The 15973-nt window shown below is 58.3% G+C and overlaps 2 protein-coding genes across 4 annotated transcripts in view; both read left to right on the top strand.

Annotated features, from left to right (window-relative positions):
• Window positions 1–911: 911 nt before the first annotated feature.
• IFITM10 (interferon induced transmembrane protein 10) lies at window positions 912–9066 on the top strand. Of its 2 annotated transcripts, none has more exons than XM_080596091.1 (4): window positions 912–2172; window positions 3115–3532; window positions 8116–8728; window positions 8788–9066. In XM_080596091.1, the coding sequence occupies exons 1-3, from the start codon at window positions 1652–1654 to the stop codon at window positions 8263–8265; spliced, it is 1089 nt and encodes a 362-aa protein (XP_080452217.1). In that variant the 5' UTR covers window positions 912–1651; the 3' UTR covers window positions 8266–8728; window positions 8788–9066. The 2 variants fall into 2 exon arrangements, with proteins under 2 accessions (XP_080452217.1, XP_080452218.1); XM_080596092.1 differs by having other exon boundaries at window positions 2148–2242.
• A 5347-nt stretch (window positions 9067–14413) lies between these two features.
• Window positions 14414–15973, top strand: part of DUSP8 (dual specificity phosphatase 8) — a 36198-nt gene continuing 34638 nt past the window's right edge. The window contains exon 1 of one of the 2 annotated variants that reach the window (XM_080594193.1): window positions 14414–14581. The gene's annotated coding sequence lies outside the window, so the exon portion shown is untranslated. Of the gene's footprint in view, window positions 14582–14863; window positions 15276–15973 lie in introns of those variants that run through there. The other variant, XM_080594194.1, reaches the window with a different exon arrangement.

The raw sequence follows: 15973 nt of genomic DNA on the forward strand, positions 1-15973 counted from the left end.
GTTTGGGACTGGTGACTTTTCCTTTTTATGCTCTTTTTTTTGATCTGTTTATTTTTAGGTTCCTTTGGGAGGGGAAAAGGAATGCAGCACAGACTGAAACCAGAGGACAGGAGAGAGAAATCAAGGGAGAGCAGGGAGATGGGATTCACCCTCCCAGGCTGCAGACCACCTTGCTGCTGCCGAGGCTCAGCAACCCACTGAGGAATATCCTAGGGAGGGTAGGAATGAGTCCTGAGGGGCTCGATTACAGGAGAACTATTTTGGGGACAGGAAACATCTTTCTGTTGCAGAGCCCTTAAGGTGGAGGGCTTGTACATGTGAACTTTAAAGACCCATAGAAAATAGGAGCAGTGTTCAAATAATGCAGAATTATATATATATATATATATTTATTCTTCACATCATTTTTTTAAAGCATCCCATTCACATCAGGACATGCCACATTCCCCAGCACCACCCTGCCACCTCCTCCTACCTCCTCCAGGTCCCCTCTTTGACGTCTCCTCCTGTCCTCGCCCTCCGTCCCTGCCTGACGCTAAGAAGAGGAGCAGTACACAACGCTGGCAAGACAAATAAACAACAGGCTCATCTTCAGCTGATGCAAACCTGTTGTTTGCAGGTGGAGGAGCCGATGAGGGAGGAGGACCGGAGACACAGGTGGGGCTGTGCCCCATCCGGGCCGGCAGTCCTGCCAGTGGCGCTGCACACTTCAGGGGAAAGCCATGAATGGAATTTGAGGTTCGGGGGATCACGGAGCGAAAGGAAGCTTTGTTCCTTCCTTCTGATCAATGCTGGGAGTCACCCACGCTGAGGTCTTGCCCCTTAGCCACCTGGCTTTGACCTCGCTGATGTCCCCACAGCCTTCTCCAGGCTTGACTACACCAAATAAATGCCATCCGCTGATGTTTTCCCTTCATCATTTACCTTATTTTCCAGTTCATTAGTGACTGTTAAAGACACTAATTTTCTGGGGGACCTCATGGCTCCCTGATGATCATTTTTCACCGTGCTGAAGATTGACTTTTCATTCTGGGGCCCTGAATGGTTAGCCAATACCCAGGACCTTGCAATTCATTACCATTAGGAGGGGAATTAATGGTACAATCTGAAATTCAGTGCAATCCCGCTCATTTAAAGGGTTTATCCCCAAGTTCACAGCCAGGACTGCTTCTCAGGATGTTGGCTGTCCAGCTGGTTTCTCCTCTGACACACACACACAGCAGCGTGGTGTTTAGGACCTTCTCCTTGCTTGCATGGGACAGCAGCATCTCCTCGGGCAGTCAGCAATCTGCCTGCCAGGGGTTTCACCATTCCTCCTGGAGGAAGGATGCTTTGCACAGCTGCAGGTTGCAAAAAGCCAAGTGAATCAGTTACTATTTCTTAGCTCAGCACTTTGAGGGTAGGCTTAAAGCACTTACAGAGGATTTCCCTTTGCCTGCAGGTAATGCTCATGTAGACTTTTATTTTACCCGGCTTCTTTACAAGCCTTGCAAAATCCTGCAAAAAAAAAAAAAAAATCCATTTGTAGGATTTCTCTGGGATTTCTCTGCCGCCCTTCCCTGGCACCCTAGCTGCCACCGCAAATCCACCTGCACGGGGCTGGGCTGTGGGGTGGCATGTTGTGTCCCTGTGCCACCACCACGTCCTCCCGATGTCCTGCACGCTGTCCCTGCACCACACTCGCTGCTCTCCGACACTGCATCCCCAGGGGAAGCAGCCTCAGCACCCCAGGTTTTGGCTCCTGGGACGGTTGGCAACTGGAGGCAGAAACCCTTTTGCTGATCCCGTGCCAAGCCCGGGCATGGCCAGGTCCTCCTGGGCGACTCCGGCCTTCGTGGCATCCCCACCGCCCTCCCCTAATGCGGCCACGCGCCCTGCATCCCGCAGCCAACACCATGAGGTGCTCGGTGCCTGCAGGATTTATCCCTTCTCCATCCACACAAGGGCACGGATGGCACTTTTTGCCCCACCTCGCTTCTGCCACGCCACGTCCTCGTCGCCCTACCACATGGAGCACATTTGGGGGTGCTGCCCGTTGACCCACCCCACCCCTGCATGCCCCCCCTTGCTGGGGAGCCCCCCCGGCGCTGCCGTCCCCTCCTCCCCTGGCTCCAGCAGCGAGGAAGAGGCAGTGCTGAGCCGGATATGCTGCGGCTCCCCGCATCCCTCCCCGTGAGTATCCCTGCCTCTCCTCCCCATGCCTTCCGAGGAGACGGATGGACGGACGGACGGGTGGCGAGAGGTGGACTGCTCTCTCCTAATTGCACGGCTACAAGGGGGCTTAGAGGGGCGGGTAACCTCTTCCCACCCCCCCCCCCCCTCCCCATTCTCTGTCCTCGTCCCCTCTTCCCCCTCTTCCTCCTCCTCTTCCTCTTCGTCTCCGGCCACGATATTCTCCAAAAGGGAGGGGGGGGGGGGGGAACTGCTGGCAGGTGAAAGGGATTGGGAAACGCAACCCCGTCAGGAATCCCACAGAGATGAGGGCTCAGCAAATAATAATAACAATTAATAGTAATAATAATAATAAAACCAAAGCAGGAGAGAGCGAGGGGGAGCAGGGAGGACGCGGCTGCTGTGCCGCACCGAGCCAGCTCCGCCGCACAGCCTGGCAAAGCCCCGCGGCGGCCTCCAGCAACCCGCTCCCATCCCGGCATGGGACGGGGAGCAGAAGGCCTGGATGGACGGACGGACAGACAGCCGGACAGCTGGAGGGCTGCGGGCAGGAGCGGGGGGCTGCGCGGCTGTCTGGCAACTCTCCCTGCAGCACCGCCGCCCCCCCACTCTTCCCGAGCGCTTCCCCGTGCCTCGATTTGTTCCCTTCTTTCTGTGCTGCCCCGTAATTTTCCCCTCTCCCCTCACCAATTTCTCCCTTTCTGAGATGCAGCCACAGCTCTGTGGTCCCCTGCTCTCCCCTCCCCTTCCTCCTGCCCTCCCCATCCTCTCCTCTGCCCGCTCCCTCGCTCCTCTGCCCGCTCTCTCCTCCGCCACCCGCTCCCTCTCTCTGCCTCCCGCCTCCCCCCCACGTCCCCCCTTTCTGTCCCCCCCTCCGCTCTGCCCCCCGCACCCCGTCACCCCGTCTCCCCTTCCCCTCACCCCCCTTTTTCCCTCCGCCAGGGCAGAGCGCGGTGACGCCGCGGCGGCCGCCACCACGGAGAGGACACAGGACCCCCCCCTGGGCCCCCCGTGCCCCTTCGAGGGGGTGGCCTGGCCCCCCCGGCCCCCCCAGGGTCCCCCCCAGGGCTGCTTCGCCTGCATCGCCAAGCCCCCGGCTCTCCGGCAGGCGTCCCCCGTCCTGTCCCCTTCGTCCGCCGCGCAGCTGATGGAGAGCAAGGGCTGCAAAGGGGACAGCCTGCGGCCGGCGGTCCCGTGCAAGCACTCGGTGGAGAAGAAGACCATGACCAACCCCACCACCGTCATCGAGATCTACCCCGACACCACCGAGGTCAACGACTACTATCTCTGGTCCATCTTCAACTTTGTGTACCTCAACTTCTGCTGCCTCGGCTTCATCGCCCTGGCCTATTCGCTCAAAGTGAGTGCCGAGCGCCCCGGGGAGGGGGGACGGGGACCGGGGGGGGGAGCGCTTTGGGATGTCCCTCACATCCCTGCCACCAACGGGAGGGGATGCTCCCTCTGGGTGCTGGGATGGGGACGTGTGTTGGAGCTGGGGGTGTTGGTTTGGGTGGGGAAGGGGTGTTTGGGCCGGCCCCAGTGTCCCCAGGGGCACATAAAGCTGCAGGGGGCTCCCTGCAGGGGGGCTCCGCTCGTGCTGGATGTGCTCGGTCCCCTCTTGGGGGGGGTCAGAGAGCTCAGCAGGACGGGCCCCGGTCCGGCAGCATCGTGTCGTGGGGCAGGAGGGGAAGCTGCTGGCCAGCATCACCCAGCTGCCAGCAAGCGGCAGGGGGACAGGTTGGCAAAGCACAGAGTAACCCTGCCTCGTTGCTTCCTGCCCTTTCTCTTGTTAAAAAACCCCAAAAGGGGAAAGCTGCAGGGGGAGCAGCCCGGCCGGGATGTGGTATTGGGGCACCAGAGCACCCGGTGGCTATGGGAAAGGGCCCGGGGCTGCCCTGCCCTGCCCCAAACCACCCGAATGTGCACACAGAGCCCGGGGGCTGCGGGGCGGCCCCGCTCGTGTCAGCTCGGGGACAGCGGCTAGCTGGTGCCTGCTGGCAGCAGCACTTAGTGGGAGGCCAGCGTGCAGGGCGGCTTCGCCACAGAAACAGATCGATTCACCCCAAAGTGAGCCCAGAAGTAAGCCGGGGCTGGAGCATCGCGCTGGGACAGAGCATCGGTATGCAAAAAGTCTAGAGGGCATAAAAATCTGGTGTGAAAATAAATAACTGGTGAAAGGGAACAGAAATGGGCAAGTTTGCCCTGAATCGGGGAGAGAAAAATAGAAGATGGCTGTGGCAGGCTCTTTTGGGAAGCGGTAACTGCGGGGTGGACGTGGTGGTCCCCGCACGGACATGGCACGGAGCCGAGCTGAGCATGTAGAAGCTGTCCTGCTCTGCTCGGAGAGCTCTCCAGTGGCTGGGACTCCTTGCCAGAGGGGAAAACACCAGGAAAATGTCCCTCGGGGACACAGGTCAGAGCTGGCACACGGCAGGAGGGCTGGCAAGAGCTTGGTGCCTCTCAGGCTGCTGCGGGGCTGGGACGAAACGGGGACACGGAGGTGGCAGCAAAAGGTTTGGGCTGGGGAGCCCCTGGGGTGCTGGGGAAGGCATCGGGGACCTTCCCGTAACGCTGTCCCCACCAGGTGGGATGTTAGGGGCACTTCTCCTGAAGCCTGTTTTTCTCTTCTGCAGCCAGCCAGGCTTTGCAGGTCCCTCTGCAGCCAGGTGCGAGGGCGGTGGGGCAGCAGCGAGCTGCACCCCAGCTCCTGGGGGATTTCTGTGCTTCGTAGGGCCCGAGCAGGGTGCTGATAGGGCTTCCCCTCCCCGAGCCCTCCCTGGGACCTCTGAAGGCAGAGCCCGTGGCTGGCAAAGCCCAGGTTTCCTGGTCGAGCTGCAGTCTGTACGCTGGTGGCACCGCACGGCTCCCCGGTGAGGGCTTTTCCATTTCCCTTAAATAACTCACACATCTAGAGACCTCAGGAGCGACTGCTTTTGTTATCGCAAACAGCACGCTGCCATGAACGTCACCTGCTCTTGCCAGGCTGATGCTGCTAATAAATCAGGGGCTCCTCTGTGCCCCAGGCCCCAGAGGTGTTCCAGCGGGTGCCTCAGCACGCAGCCGCCTTCCCACCCGTTTCAGCACACTCTGGAAGCAGATCAGGGAGCTTCGCTTGGGCTGTGAGGAGATCAAGGCAGCGAGAAGCTCTCGCGGCCCCTTCAGCCCGTGAAGCTGCTCTTGGAGCTTTCCTGCCACCAGGAGATGCAGGGTGGCCCGGCACAGCCCCCTGAGCTCTCCTTGCCTGCCCCTCAGCACCCTGCCTTGGGTGCTGCTGTTTGCTGCCCCCTCTTGCTGCCCGCTGACCTTCTCGAGTGGAAGCGGACCGGCAGAAATCCCCGGTGTTTATTAACCCCGAGGAGCAGGGAGTGCCTCCCAGGCGGGCTCTCAGTCCGCTCTTCAGGAGGAGCAAAGGTTTTTTGGTGGGGAGAAACTGATGGCAAGAGCCAGGTGATGGATGGCACAAGGGCGAAACGTGGGCTGGAGAGGTCCCAGGCAATCCACAGAGCAAACAAACCTGAGGGTGCCCTCCGGAGCAAGAAGCTCCTGATGCAGAGGGAAGCAGAGCCCTGCTTGGGAATGGGTTTACAGGCAAACCAGCCTCTTCCCAAAGCATCCATCCAACCAGCTGCTGGCTGAATACTAAGCGCCAGGCTGCCTTAAATACGGCCTCTTTAGACTCGTTATCAACAAACCATTTGTCTCCTCCGGGAAGCTGACGCAGCACTTTGCACCCACCCGGCAAGCTCTCAGCTCCTAAAAATGAGAGGGGCTGAGCCTGGGAGCAGGAAAGGAGGTGGAAAGGGAGCGGGAAGCAGCAGGGATGGAAAAGGGGGCTTGCACATCGCATGCAGTGGAAGAGAGGTGGGTGGGTGCAGGCGTGGAGTGGGGTTGAAGGAGCTGAGGTGAGAAGCGGGGTGGTGGGAGCTGAGGAGAGCACTTGGAGAGGGAGGTGAAGGCAAAACTACAAGGGGATGAAGGGCAGGGGATGCAGGTGGGAGAGCAGAGAGAAAGAGCCCTTGGGGACCAGCCTGCTGGAGGTGGAGGAAGAGAAGGTGAGCAGCAGGGAGGTGGTAGGCGAGCAGGGGTGGAGGAAAGGCCACCGCCACCTTGTGCTGGTGACATGGAGGAGGGAAGTAGAAACTGCCAAGCTGGGTCAGAGCTAAGCTCTACCTTGGCGGTGTCTCCAGAAAGCCACCGTGCAGTGCTCTGGGGGAGCGTGCAGTGCTCTGAGGTCAGCAGGTGCAGGATAAGCATCCCGAGCCTTCTCCGAAATTATTATTACGTGGGCCGAAATCCCCTAATAATTTCTGGCAAGGTGGTAAGGTCAAAATGACAATGAGAAAAGTAACTGTGACTAAGGAAACACCACATCTGGGCTCAGAGAGGAGGGGTTGTGACCCTGGGGACCTGTCCCCACCTTGGGAAGGGAGGAGACAGCTTCCAGGCTTTGACCACGAGCAATTTGGAGCAAGAAACACCTCTTCTTTATGCTCGTGTGCTGCAGGGGCTCTGGCACTCGTCTGGAGCTGGTAGGAGGAGCTGGTCCCACAGCAAGGGGGCCAGCAGCAGGCACCAGCCGCACCACTCCGCGGGGTTTGTCTTTGGGTTCCCCGGCAGGACGCAGAGCAAGGTTCCCCGAGGCTGCCCTGCACCACAGGGCCTGCTGCCCCAAGGCAGAGCCCCACGTCTCCCAGCATCTCCCCAGGCTTCCAGGAGGATGCGAAATCCCCAGAAATGTTCCCAAGGCGAGTCATCCTGGACACACGGCTGCCAAAAAGGGGCCGCCACGGGCTTGCTGCTGTCCCTCGGGCCATCTCCATCGCTGGAAGCACCGTCTTGAGGACTCGGTCCCTCGAAGCAGCACGGCCCAGCGGGACTGAGGGGCTCTGCTGCCCGTCCCCATGCTGGGCAAGCGGCACCAGGCTTTCAGGACAGCACTGCGGGAGGGAGGGAGAAAAAAAAAAAGAAGTGGCTGAGACGTGGTCTGAATGCATCGCAGGATGTTTTCAGAAAGCTCCCGGTCGATAAAAGGCTTTCAATGTTTCTAGGAGGACTCTGGGGCTGGCTGCGGGATTTCACAGCCTGCCACCGACACCTAGCGTTCAACTCGCTCCTGCTCCACAGCAAGCGCGGGGTGTGAGAGCAGCACGGCCCTGGGGCCTCTGAGCACGCAGCGAGGCACAGCCCTGCACAGTCCTGAGGATGCTCCCACCCTGCTGCGGGAAAGGCAAAAAGGGGCAAAAGGCCCTGGTCCTTCCACCCCACGGCCTCTGGGCTCCAGCTGCCGAGGGCCGGCTGCGGGTTTGGAGAGGGGCACAGAGCCCTGCTAGGAAGGCATGGACAGCACCCCTGGTCTGGGGTCTGCTGCCGGGCATCTCCATCCCCTGCCTGGTGGTGCTATCCCCTACCTGGTGACCCCGTCCCCTGCCTGGTGACACCATCCCCTGCCTGCTAGTGCCACTGCTGCTGCCTGGCAGCCCGGAGGAGGTGTGGACACACGCAAGCTCCTGACCCAGCTGGAGACCCACCCCGAGACGAGCCCACGGGTGTCCCAGCCTGCAGGATAACAAGATGGCACCCGTGCTTTAGGGCTGGAAGTCAACAGTGGAGATGCCCCCAGCTGCAGGAGAGCTGCAGAAGGAGCTTGGTACCCCAGGGCTGCCAGCCCAGCCCTCGAGCTGTGGTCGGATCCTGCACCGGCTTTGCACGCTGGGTGCCTTGGTGCAGCAGGGGGCACCCAAACACCCCAAGACACCAGCCTTACGGCCCAGATGATGCAAGTCCCAGAGCTGCTAGGATGGCATGGCACGATGAGGAGGATGCGGCAGCACCCAGCTCTCCCTGGGGATGCACTATTATTTTTTAGTACTTTAATTCATGTATTACATAGTAGCACAATACATCTCCCTATTACTTCTCTTTTTTTTTTTTTTCCTGTCTCAGGTCCGGGATAAGAAGCTCCTCAATGACTTAAACGGGGCAGTGGAAGATGCCAAGACTGCCCGGCTTTTTAACATCACCAGCTCAGCCCTCGCCACCTTCTGCATCATCCTCATCTTCATCTTCCTGCGGTACCCCCTCACCGACTACTAGCGCCAGGCCAGCAGCAGCGGCCACCGCCAGGATGCCTCTATGCCAGAAGTGTCTGCAGTTGTTTCCTGTAGCAAGGACGCAAAAAAATAAAACAACTCCACCTTGATAAAAAAAAAAAAAAAGTAAACACATAAATAAAAGTTAAATGAGTTTATCAGCCCAGCTGAGCCTACTCTTCCTGGCCGTAGACAGTATTTGGGCTGTTGTAGGAAAGGGTTTCACTTGTACAGCAGTGCAGGGAGGAAGGCAGACCAAGAAAAGCTTATTTTATGGCAAATAAAGCTATGTGATGAGGGCATGCGGAGCTGAGAGCTGAGTGTGACTCGCAGCTGCAAGTATGGCCCTGGGGGTCTGTGGGGTGCAGCCAGGGCTGGGGGCATGGTTGGGGTGCGGGGTGGTGGGAGGAAAGCAACGTGCCTGAGACCCTGAGGCCAGTGGGATGGCAAGGCTCAGAGCACGTCAGGTGTGATCAGGCCGCCCACCACTGAGGCCAGTGGGATGGCAAGGCTCAGAGCACGTCAGGTGTGATCAGGCCGCCCACCACCCTTCCACACACCTTTTATTTTCCTTTTCTGATGCATTTCTGTTGAATTTCACCCGCCAGTTGAAATAACTTACTGTCCCCAGAGAGCCCCAAAGCCTCCAGATGAACCCCAGTGTGTTAAAGGGCAGATTTCTCCTCGGGATGGCCCAGCAGTGCTGAGAAGGAAGGCACCTTCTGGGGAAGTCACACCCCCCCCCCCCCCAAACCGAGTGCTGCTGTATTTCTGTAAGACGGTCAATAAAGATACCTCTGATGTCTGGTCTGCTGCGCTGACTCTTCGGGTTGTCCTCCCCTCTCCCACTCTGTGCATGAAGAGAAAGAGAAAAATGCCTCAAATGAATGGCAAGAATTGGCCTAAAACCCAAAATGTATGGGGCAGATTTAGATGTCACCGCAGGACTGAAGTGGGAGGCACCTCCTGAACTACCAAAAATCCGGGAAGCGCATCGCCCTCTGTGAGCCCGCACGCCCCGTGGCCACCCTGCGGGTGGTATTCCGGGGAGCCAGCCCCAACTTCTCGCCCTGCTCAGAACACACACAAAAAAAAAATAAAAAATTATATATATATAAAAAATCAGAGCTGGCAAAAATCAGGAGCAACCCAAAGGCAGCCTCTCCTGCCTTTAACTGGCGTGACAAATGGGCTGCCAGCATCTTCCCCTGACGGACTGCCTCTTTAATGAACCAGGGGGAACACTGCACTGACTCCGCAGCATTTCTGCATGCACAAACTGTCAGGGACAGACAGGGTGGACTATTATCAGCAACCCTCACGTTTATTATTTGTTGCTGGCAGCACCCACCTTGTACGAGGCATCTCCGTGCCAAGGCTGAAGTGTGCTGTGGAGGGGCTGAGGTGCACAGCAACCCTGCAAATTGATCGGGCGCATCTCTATTTTATTTTATTTTATTTTATTTTATTTTATTTTATTTTATTTTATTTTATTTTATTTTATTTTATTTTATTTTATTTTATTTTATTTTATTTTATTTTATTTTATTTTATTTTCTGATTTTATTTTATTTTAATCTTTGAGGGAACAAAGGAAAGAAAAGCAGCAGCCAAATACAACAGGTACTCTCATCGCTTTTTTTTTTTCTTTTTTCCCAATTGTACAGGAAAATTCTGGAATTTCAGGGTTTGCCAAGGCTGCCACCCAACATAACAGAAGGGAGGATTTCAAGGGCTGCTTCTCTGCCTTTTCACTTCTGCCACTCACAACTTCACTGGGCGCTCTCCAGCTCGCACCTTTTTTTGGCTGCGAAGCCGCAGCCTCTGTTGCATTCAGCAGCAGGAGCGAAAACCGAGCGGAGGGGGTGGAAGAGAGGAACCGTCTTGGCTTGGGAAGCCATTTGATATCGGGAGTGATGGTCGCATTGCCACATGAAGATTTAATTGTATTCCTCCAGGAAATTTAGCTTGGCAGGTTGATGAGGATTTCTTTTTTTTCTTTTTCTTTAGCTCCAGAGGGGGGAAACGGGAAGGCGGGGGGGTGGGGATTATTTGCCACTAGTCAGTATCGTTAGGTGGTGTCTAAAATATTGCTCCTGGTTTGGGGCCCCCATACATGACAGGCTTTTGGTGGGGGCTCAGGAAAGGCTGCCAAGGCTGGTGATGGGAGGAGAGGCTGAGCCTGGAGAAGAAACGGCTTCGGGGGGGACCTCGGAGCATCAGCAGAGGCTGATGGAGACACGGAGCTGAATTTTTACACATCACGAGGTCCTTCCCGGACCAACATCTGCTCTTTGTGGTCTCTGCAGACCGACGGCCCCGCCAGCAGCTCGAGGAGCTGCAGCTCCTGCCCGCCTGCAGCCGTGCTGCGGGATGCAGGCAGAGGGCCCCCGCACACCGCTCCGCCGTGGTCCCTGCTGCCCAGCACCACCAGCAAGCCGAGGAGGACAAGAAGGTGGCTTTGGGCACCAGGAACCTCTCGAAATCACCTTGCGAGGCCGTGCAGAGCAGAGGGGTGTGGGTGCCCTGGCGTGTGAGCAAACACCGCCGTGCTTACGCAAGCCCCAGGCTGGGTGATGCCACCTCCGTGCGAAGGCTGCCGAGCCAGTTTGCAGGCAAATCCCAGCTGGGTTAAACTGGTTTGGATTTCCTCCCGGCAGCAAACGTGACCCCGTGGCTCTCCTACGTCTACACGGGTTGGCTGTGATAAATAGGGCAAGCTGCAGCGCGGCGCTGGCGGCTAATTCGGGTAGCGACCTCCCAGCCCGGCCCAGCAGCTCCGCGGTCCCACAGGGGGAGAGCTGCCAGCCCCCGATTTTGCATCGATACCCAAATTACAGTAGGGGGGGCCTTCCCAAAGTCCCTTCACCACTGTATTTTCAAAGGTGTCTCATCGGGCCTTGCTAAGCTGCAGCCTTGCCAAGTGCCACTGGGTCCTGGTCTGGCATGGGAGCTGGGCACCGCAGCACCGCTGGAGCTGCAGACCTGCAGATGCAGGGGGAGAAGTGGGGTGCTGATGGAGCTGCCTCTGCCCCACTCTCTGTGCCGGTATTCGGGGCAGGATAGGGCTGCACAGATCCTGTGGCACCCAGCTCGCCGCCCGGACCGGTGCGGGGAAGGAGGGGGAGGCACAGATGGCAGCAGATGCTCTCATCAGTGAAAACGGTTTAAGCGACGTAGGAAACAACAACAACAAAATCCTAGCAACTGGTGAGCAGCTGAACAAAAACCTGCAGAGGGGCAGGGAAAAAGGGTCTGGAGCTGACAGAGCCCTCACCCCTGCGCTGAGCCGGGCTGGTTCATATGCAGCAAGGAGCAGTGGGAGAAGAAAGAGGGAAGACCATGCCTTGCCCCCAAGAAGCATGGGGCAAGGATCCTTTTTTTAAGGCCTGGCTGTACAGAAACCAAACCGTTTAGCACCTCTCTCCTTCCCCTGGCCCCGTCCTCTCCCTCCTGCTGCCCTTAGAGGTGTGAGCGTGACCCCAGGCAGCTACTGGCACACCAAAAAGTGAATTCCTCACTCAGCCTCGCTTTCCAGGGCAAAGCCACGTGCATGACCACAGCATTTCAGCCTGCAGGGAGAAAGGCCAGCTGTGCTAAGGGTTGTCACTGCAAAGCCTCTAGGAGAGCTAGCTGCCACCACCGGCTTTGCATCCCACAGTGTGCTCGCTCCGTGCCCGGTACAAAGGTCCCGCTCCTCCCATCCCCTGCCTTTGACCTGTGCTCCGTGCCAAGTGAATTTACTCAACGCACGACTTTGTGCTGCTTTCCCCTTCTCCCTTCGGCAGGAACGCCTGGCAGCACAGAGCCAGGGCTGCAGAAGGAGCGCTGCTGCAGCACGAAGAGGAGCGGCACGGCGTGCAGACCCCCAGCCTCGCACTGCTGCAGTCAACCCGCTGCGCGCTCGCTGCTTCTGCTACATGCACGCTCTGCAGCTGGAAGTGCTGAGCCACGCCGGGCGCAGGCAGATATTTTTCTTCTCAGGGAAACCAAGAAAGAGAGATATGCTGTGCAGCCCTCCCTGCGAGAAACGAGGCTGCCTCGTGATGCTGCTCGGGGCTTTCTCCTGCTCACGCACTGTACAGAGCGCGGTGACACCATTTGGGGCTTTGCGGGAGGCAGGCAGCGAGCAGGGCTCCCCCAGGCAGCGCTCCTCCTCACAGGCTGCACCAATAGCCCGGCACAGAGCACCAGCCGAGAGTAAAAAATACACATATTTGTGCATTTAAAGCAATTGCAGGTTGGTGAACAAGTCTCTCCTTTTTGATGGACTCGTCGGTTTGGCAGCAGTTTCTTTCTCTCGGTTTTTAGTTTCTCACTTGGCCTGCGATGGCAATTACGGGTCTTGGAAAACGTTTTAGCAAAAACTATTACGTGTGCTAGCGCAACTTGCATTCAAACCACGTAGCTGGGATGCAATCAATCTTCAGATGCGCCTGAAATCTGGGGAAGAGGAAAAAGCAGAGTGAGGCGAAGAGGGCGAATTCTTTTTGAAGTGCTTTTTATCCGAAATAAAGCACTCCCCGTGAGCAACGAGCAACTGGCTGCAGTGTTTTTGCTCATTCCGAGCGTGCTGGGGAGGGGGGACCCGGCCCCTGGCGGTGACAATGGCTTCACATCTGGTACATGGGAGCCGGGAGCACGACGCTGCTTTGTTCTGCCCGTGTGACCATCACAGCACCATCCCAGCTCTCCCTGCTTCGTTTCCCATGTGTAACGTAGGGATGCTGAGGGTCTGGTGAGCGTGGATGAGCACCCACGAGCCCTGCCCTCGGCTGAACGCCGCGCTGATAGCACCGCAGAGAGCGGGGAGCCCTTCTCGGCATAGCCAGAACCACGACTTTCAGGTCGGACGGGGTCGGGATCTAAATCGGGTTCGCTTGAGGCTTTGGGAGTCAGGTGAAGTTTTGCAAGCCTCCCTCGCCACCTGCTCCTGGCCCCTGCAATCCTGGCAGTGGTTTAGTGCCCGTGAATCATTTGTTTTGCTTTCTCCCCCCAGCCCGGCACAGCAGCAGTGGGTGTGGGAGAGCTGCCCAGCCGTGGGCCTGAGCGTCCCGTGAGAGCCACGTCCCCCCCATCCCCTGGCCGGAGGAACATCTCCCCCTCTCCTGTTTGCTGCTTGCTCTGCAGGTCAGATCTCAGCGGGAGTTAGCAGCTCAACCTATCCCTTCTTTTTCCTTCTTTTGTCCCTGAAAAGGGGTCTTTCTTATTTTTTTTAGCCCACGAGTGCTCCAGAGCAGGTAGAGAAGCAAGGCCCCGTGCTAGCACAGCACCTTCCCACCAGTTATGCTACCAGGACCTAAACCCACACAGTTTAGAGGCACGAGGTGGAGTAACCCTGGTTTTGCAGAATTTTCCCCACCAACACGCTTTGGACTGATTTTTGTGCCAGCAGAAGAGAAGACAGTGAGATTTTTAGCATCACGGTGTGTCCCAGCAGCTGGGGCTCTACACCCTTGGTGCTCTACAAAAAAAAAATGACACCGTGTGTTTGGAGAGAAGAGAGTTAATTCCAAAACGCCCGGCATCCGTATCAGCAGCAGGGAGGAAGGTTCCCTTGATTTCCTAAGCGCCAGCAAAGCTTCTAAACCCTAATCCCTCGCTAAGCTGGAGCTGCCGGGCCACGTCCAAGGACAAACCCCCAGCTCCGTCCTCCACCTGCACATGGGCCGCGTGGCCTCCACGTCCTGCTGAGGTGTGGGATGACGGAGGCCGGGCTGAGGCCGAAGCCTTCACACCATATCGGCCTCCATCCTCGTGCCTCCATCGGCCTCGTGTTGTGTTGGTCTCCATCGAGTCCGCCTTTGGTGGCCACCAGCGGAGTGCTGGGTGAGGCTGGCAGCGGGGACCGGAGGCCGGACCCCGAAAAAGCCTGCGGGGTGGATGTTAACACCCAGATTTCGGCAGCGGGAAGGCCGGCCTCCCTCAAAGCACCTCCACCTGCCCTCCACTTCGGGGGGTGGGGGCACCCCACCTCCGCGCACCCCCCTCAGCATCCTCTCCGCGCCTCTCCGCGCCCGCGGGGCTGCCGTCACCCTGCCCAGCTCCTCCCGCGCTGATTGGCTGCGGGTGACGTCAACGCTTTTTTTTTTCTTTTTTTTTTTTTCCTTTTTTTTTTTTCCTTCCCCCCCCCCCCCTCCTCCCTCCCTCCCGAGGCATGACCTCATCGCCGGCGCATTCCCGGCGGCGCGGAGCGGCGCGGAGCAGCGCGGAGCTGTGCGCACCCGGTGCGCGCCCCGGTGCGGGATGCGGGCCCCGCGGCACCGCCAGCGGCCGCGCCAGCGGAAAACCCGCGGAGCGGCGCGGCTGGCCCCGCCAGGGTCAGTGCGGGCCGGGGGGGGCGGCCGGGGCGGAGGGGGGGGGCTCTCCATCCCCTCTGGGTGCCCGGAGGGGAAAAACGGGGAGGGGTGTTTGCGCGCAAGGAAAAAAAAATGAGGTCGGAAAGCATCGAAATGGGGAGTCTGGGGGGGTTTGGGGGGCAGCATTGTAGGGGGAGAGGGTGGGGAGGTGGGGAGGTGGGTGTCCCCAAGGGTATGGGGTGGGTGGGGAGGTGTTAGGGTGGCATGGGGTGGGAGGGGATGGGGTGGGAAGGTGTTTCTGCTTGGTGCTGGGGGGAGCGTTTGGGTTTGGGGAGGATGAAGGAGCTCAGAGGGGCACCCCGTGTCCTTGGCTTTGAAACGCAGCCGGCATGGGTTCGGCACTGCTTCGCTGCTGCGGCTCCGAGCGACTGACGAGTTGAGCTGCCCCTTGGAAATCATCCCCTTGACCTCCCCTGATGTGCGGGGAGCAGTTGACCTTCCCCCCAAGTTATCACATAGTGATAAACGTTGGTTTCTGTGTGCAGCGCTGGTTGTTTTTACAAGATCCGTGATTATTTCCCTTATTGATAAATAAGTTCCTTCTCCTTCCTGCTCTGCCCCCCACCCCTTTCTCCTCCCCCAGAATTAAATTCCTGAGCAACAGCAAAAGCTGATGTCAGTGCTTCAGCTCACATTGGGGGAGCTCTGTGCACAGGTCAGTAATTTGCGGTTTTGGTGGAGGGAAGGACGCGGTGCGGTGCTGTTTTGTTAAGGATATTTGGATTTTCAGGGCACGGATGCATTTGTCGTTTGCACTGCAGCGGTGTCAGCAGCTCCCCGGTGGGCAGCGCAGCTCCGCATGAGCATGTGTCAAAGAGCCCGTCCCTGTCCCAAGCAGCTAGCAGGGACAAGTGACCCCCTCTAACTTGGGGTGCAAAGACAGGGACCCCTCAGGGAATGGTCGAGAAGCCTAGGGAGCAGCAGGCGATGCTGAGGATCGTGCCTGGCAGCCCAGGGGCCATGTTAACCTTGAAAGCAGCCTGCCCGTGGAGCAGTGTCTGAGGCTGGCTCGTATTGTCTGGTCCTCCGCGAGGGCGAAAGGCTCAGGGCATGGCAGAAGCGGGGCTGCAGGGAGCTTTGTTTTCCAAAGGGCTGGATGCTCTGGGGCTGGATGCTCGGGGGCTGGATGCTCGGGGGCTGGATGCTCGGGGGCTGGATGCTCGGGGGCTGGATGCTCGGGGGCTGGATGCTCGGGGGCTGGCGCATACAGGTTCGGCCTCTGTCAGCTGGTGGAGGGCAGCTGTGCCGGGAGAATGCTCCGCGCTGCAGAAGAGACTTTGTTGGCTTTGGCTTGCTTTGTTTTTCCTTGCGATGGCTCCCAAAGCAAAATGAGCTGCTGCAGCAAGAAAACCC

The sequence above is a fragment of the Anser brachyrhynchus genome (assembly GCF_964034855.1).
Source record: "Anser brachyrhynchus genome assembly, chromosome: 5".
NCBI classification, from domain to species: domain Eukaryota; kingdom Metazoa; phylum Chordata; class Aves; order Anseriformes; family Anatidae; genus Anser; species Anser brachyrhynchus.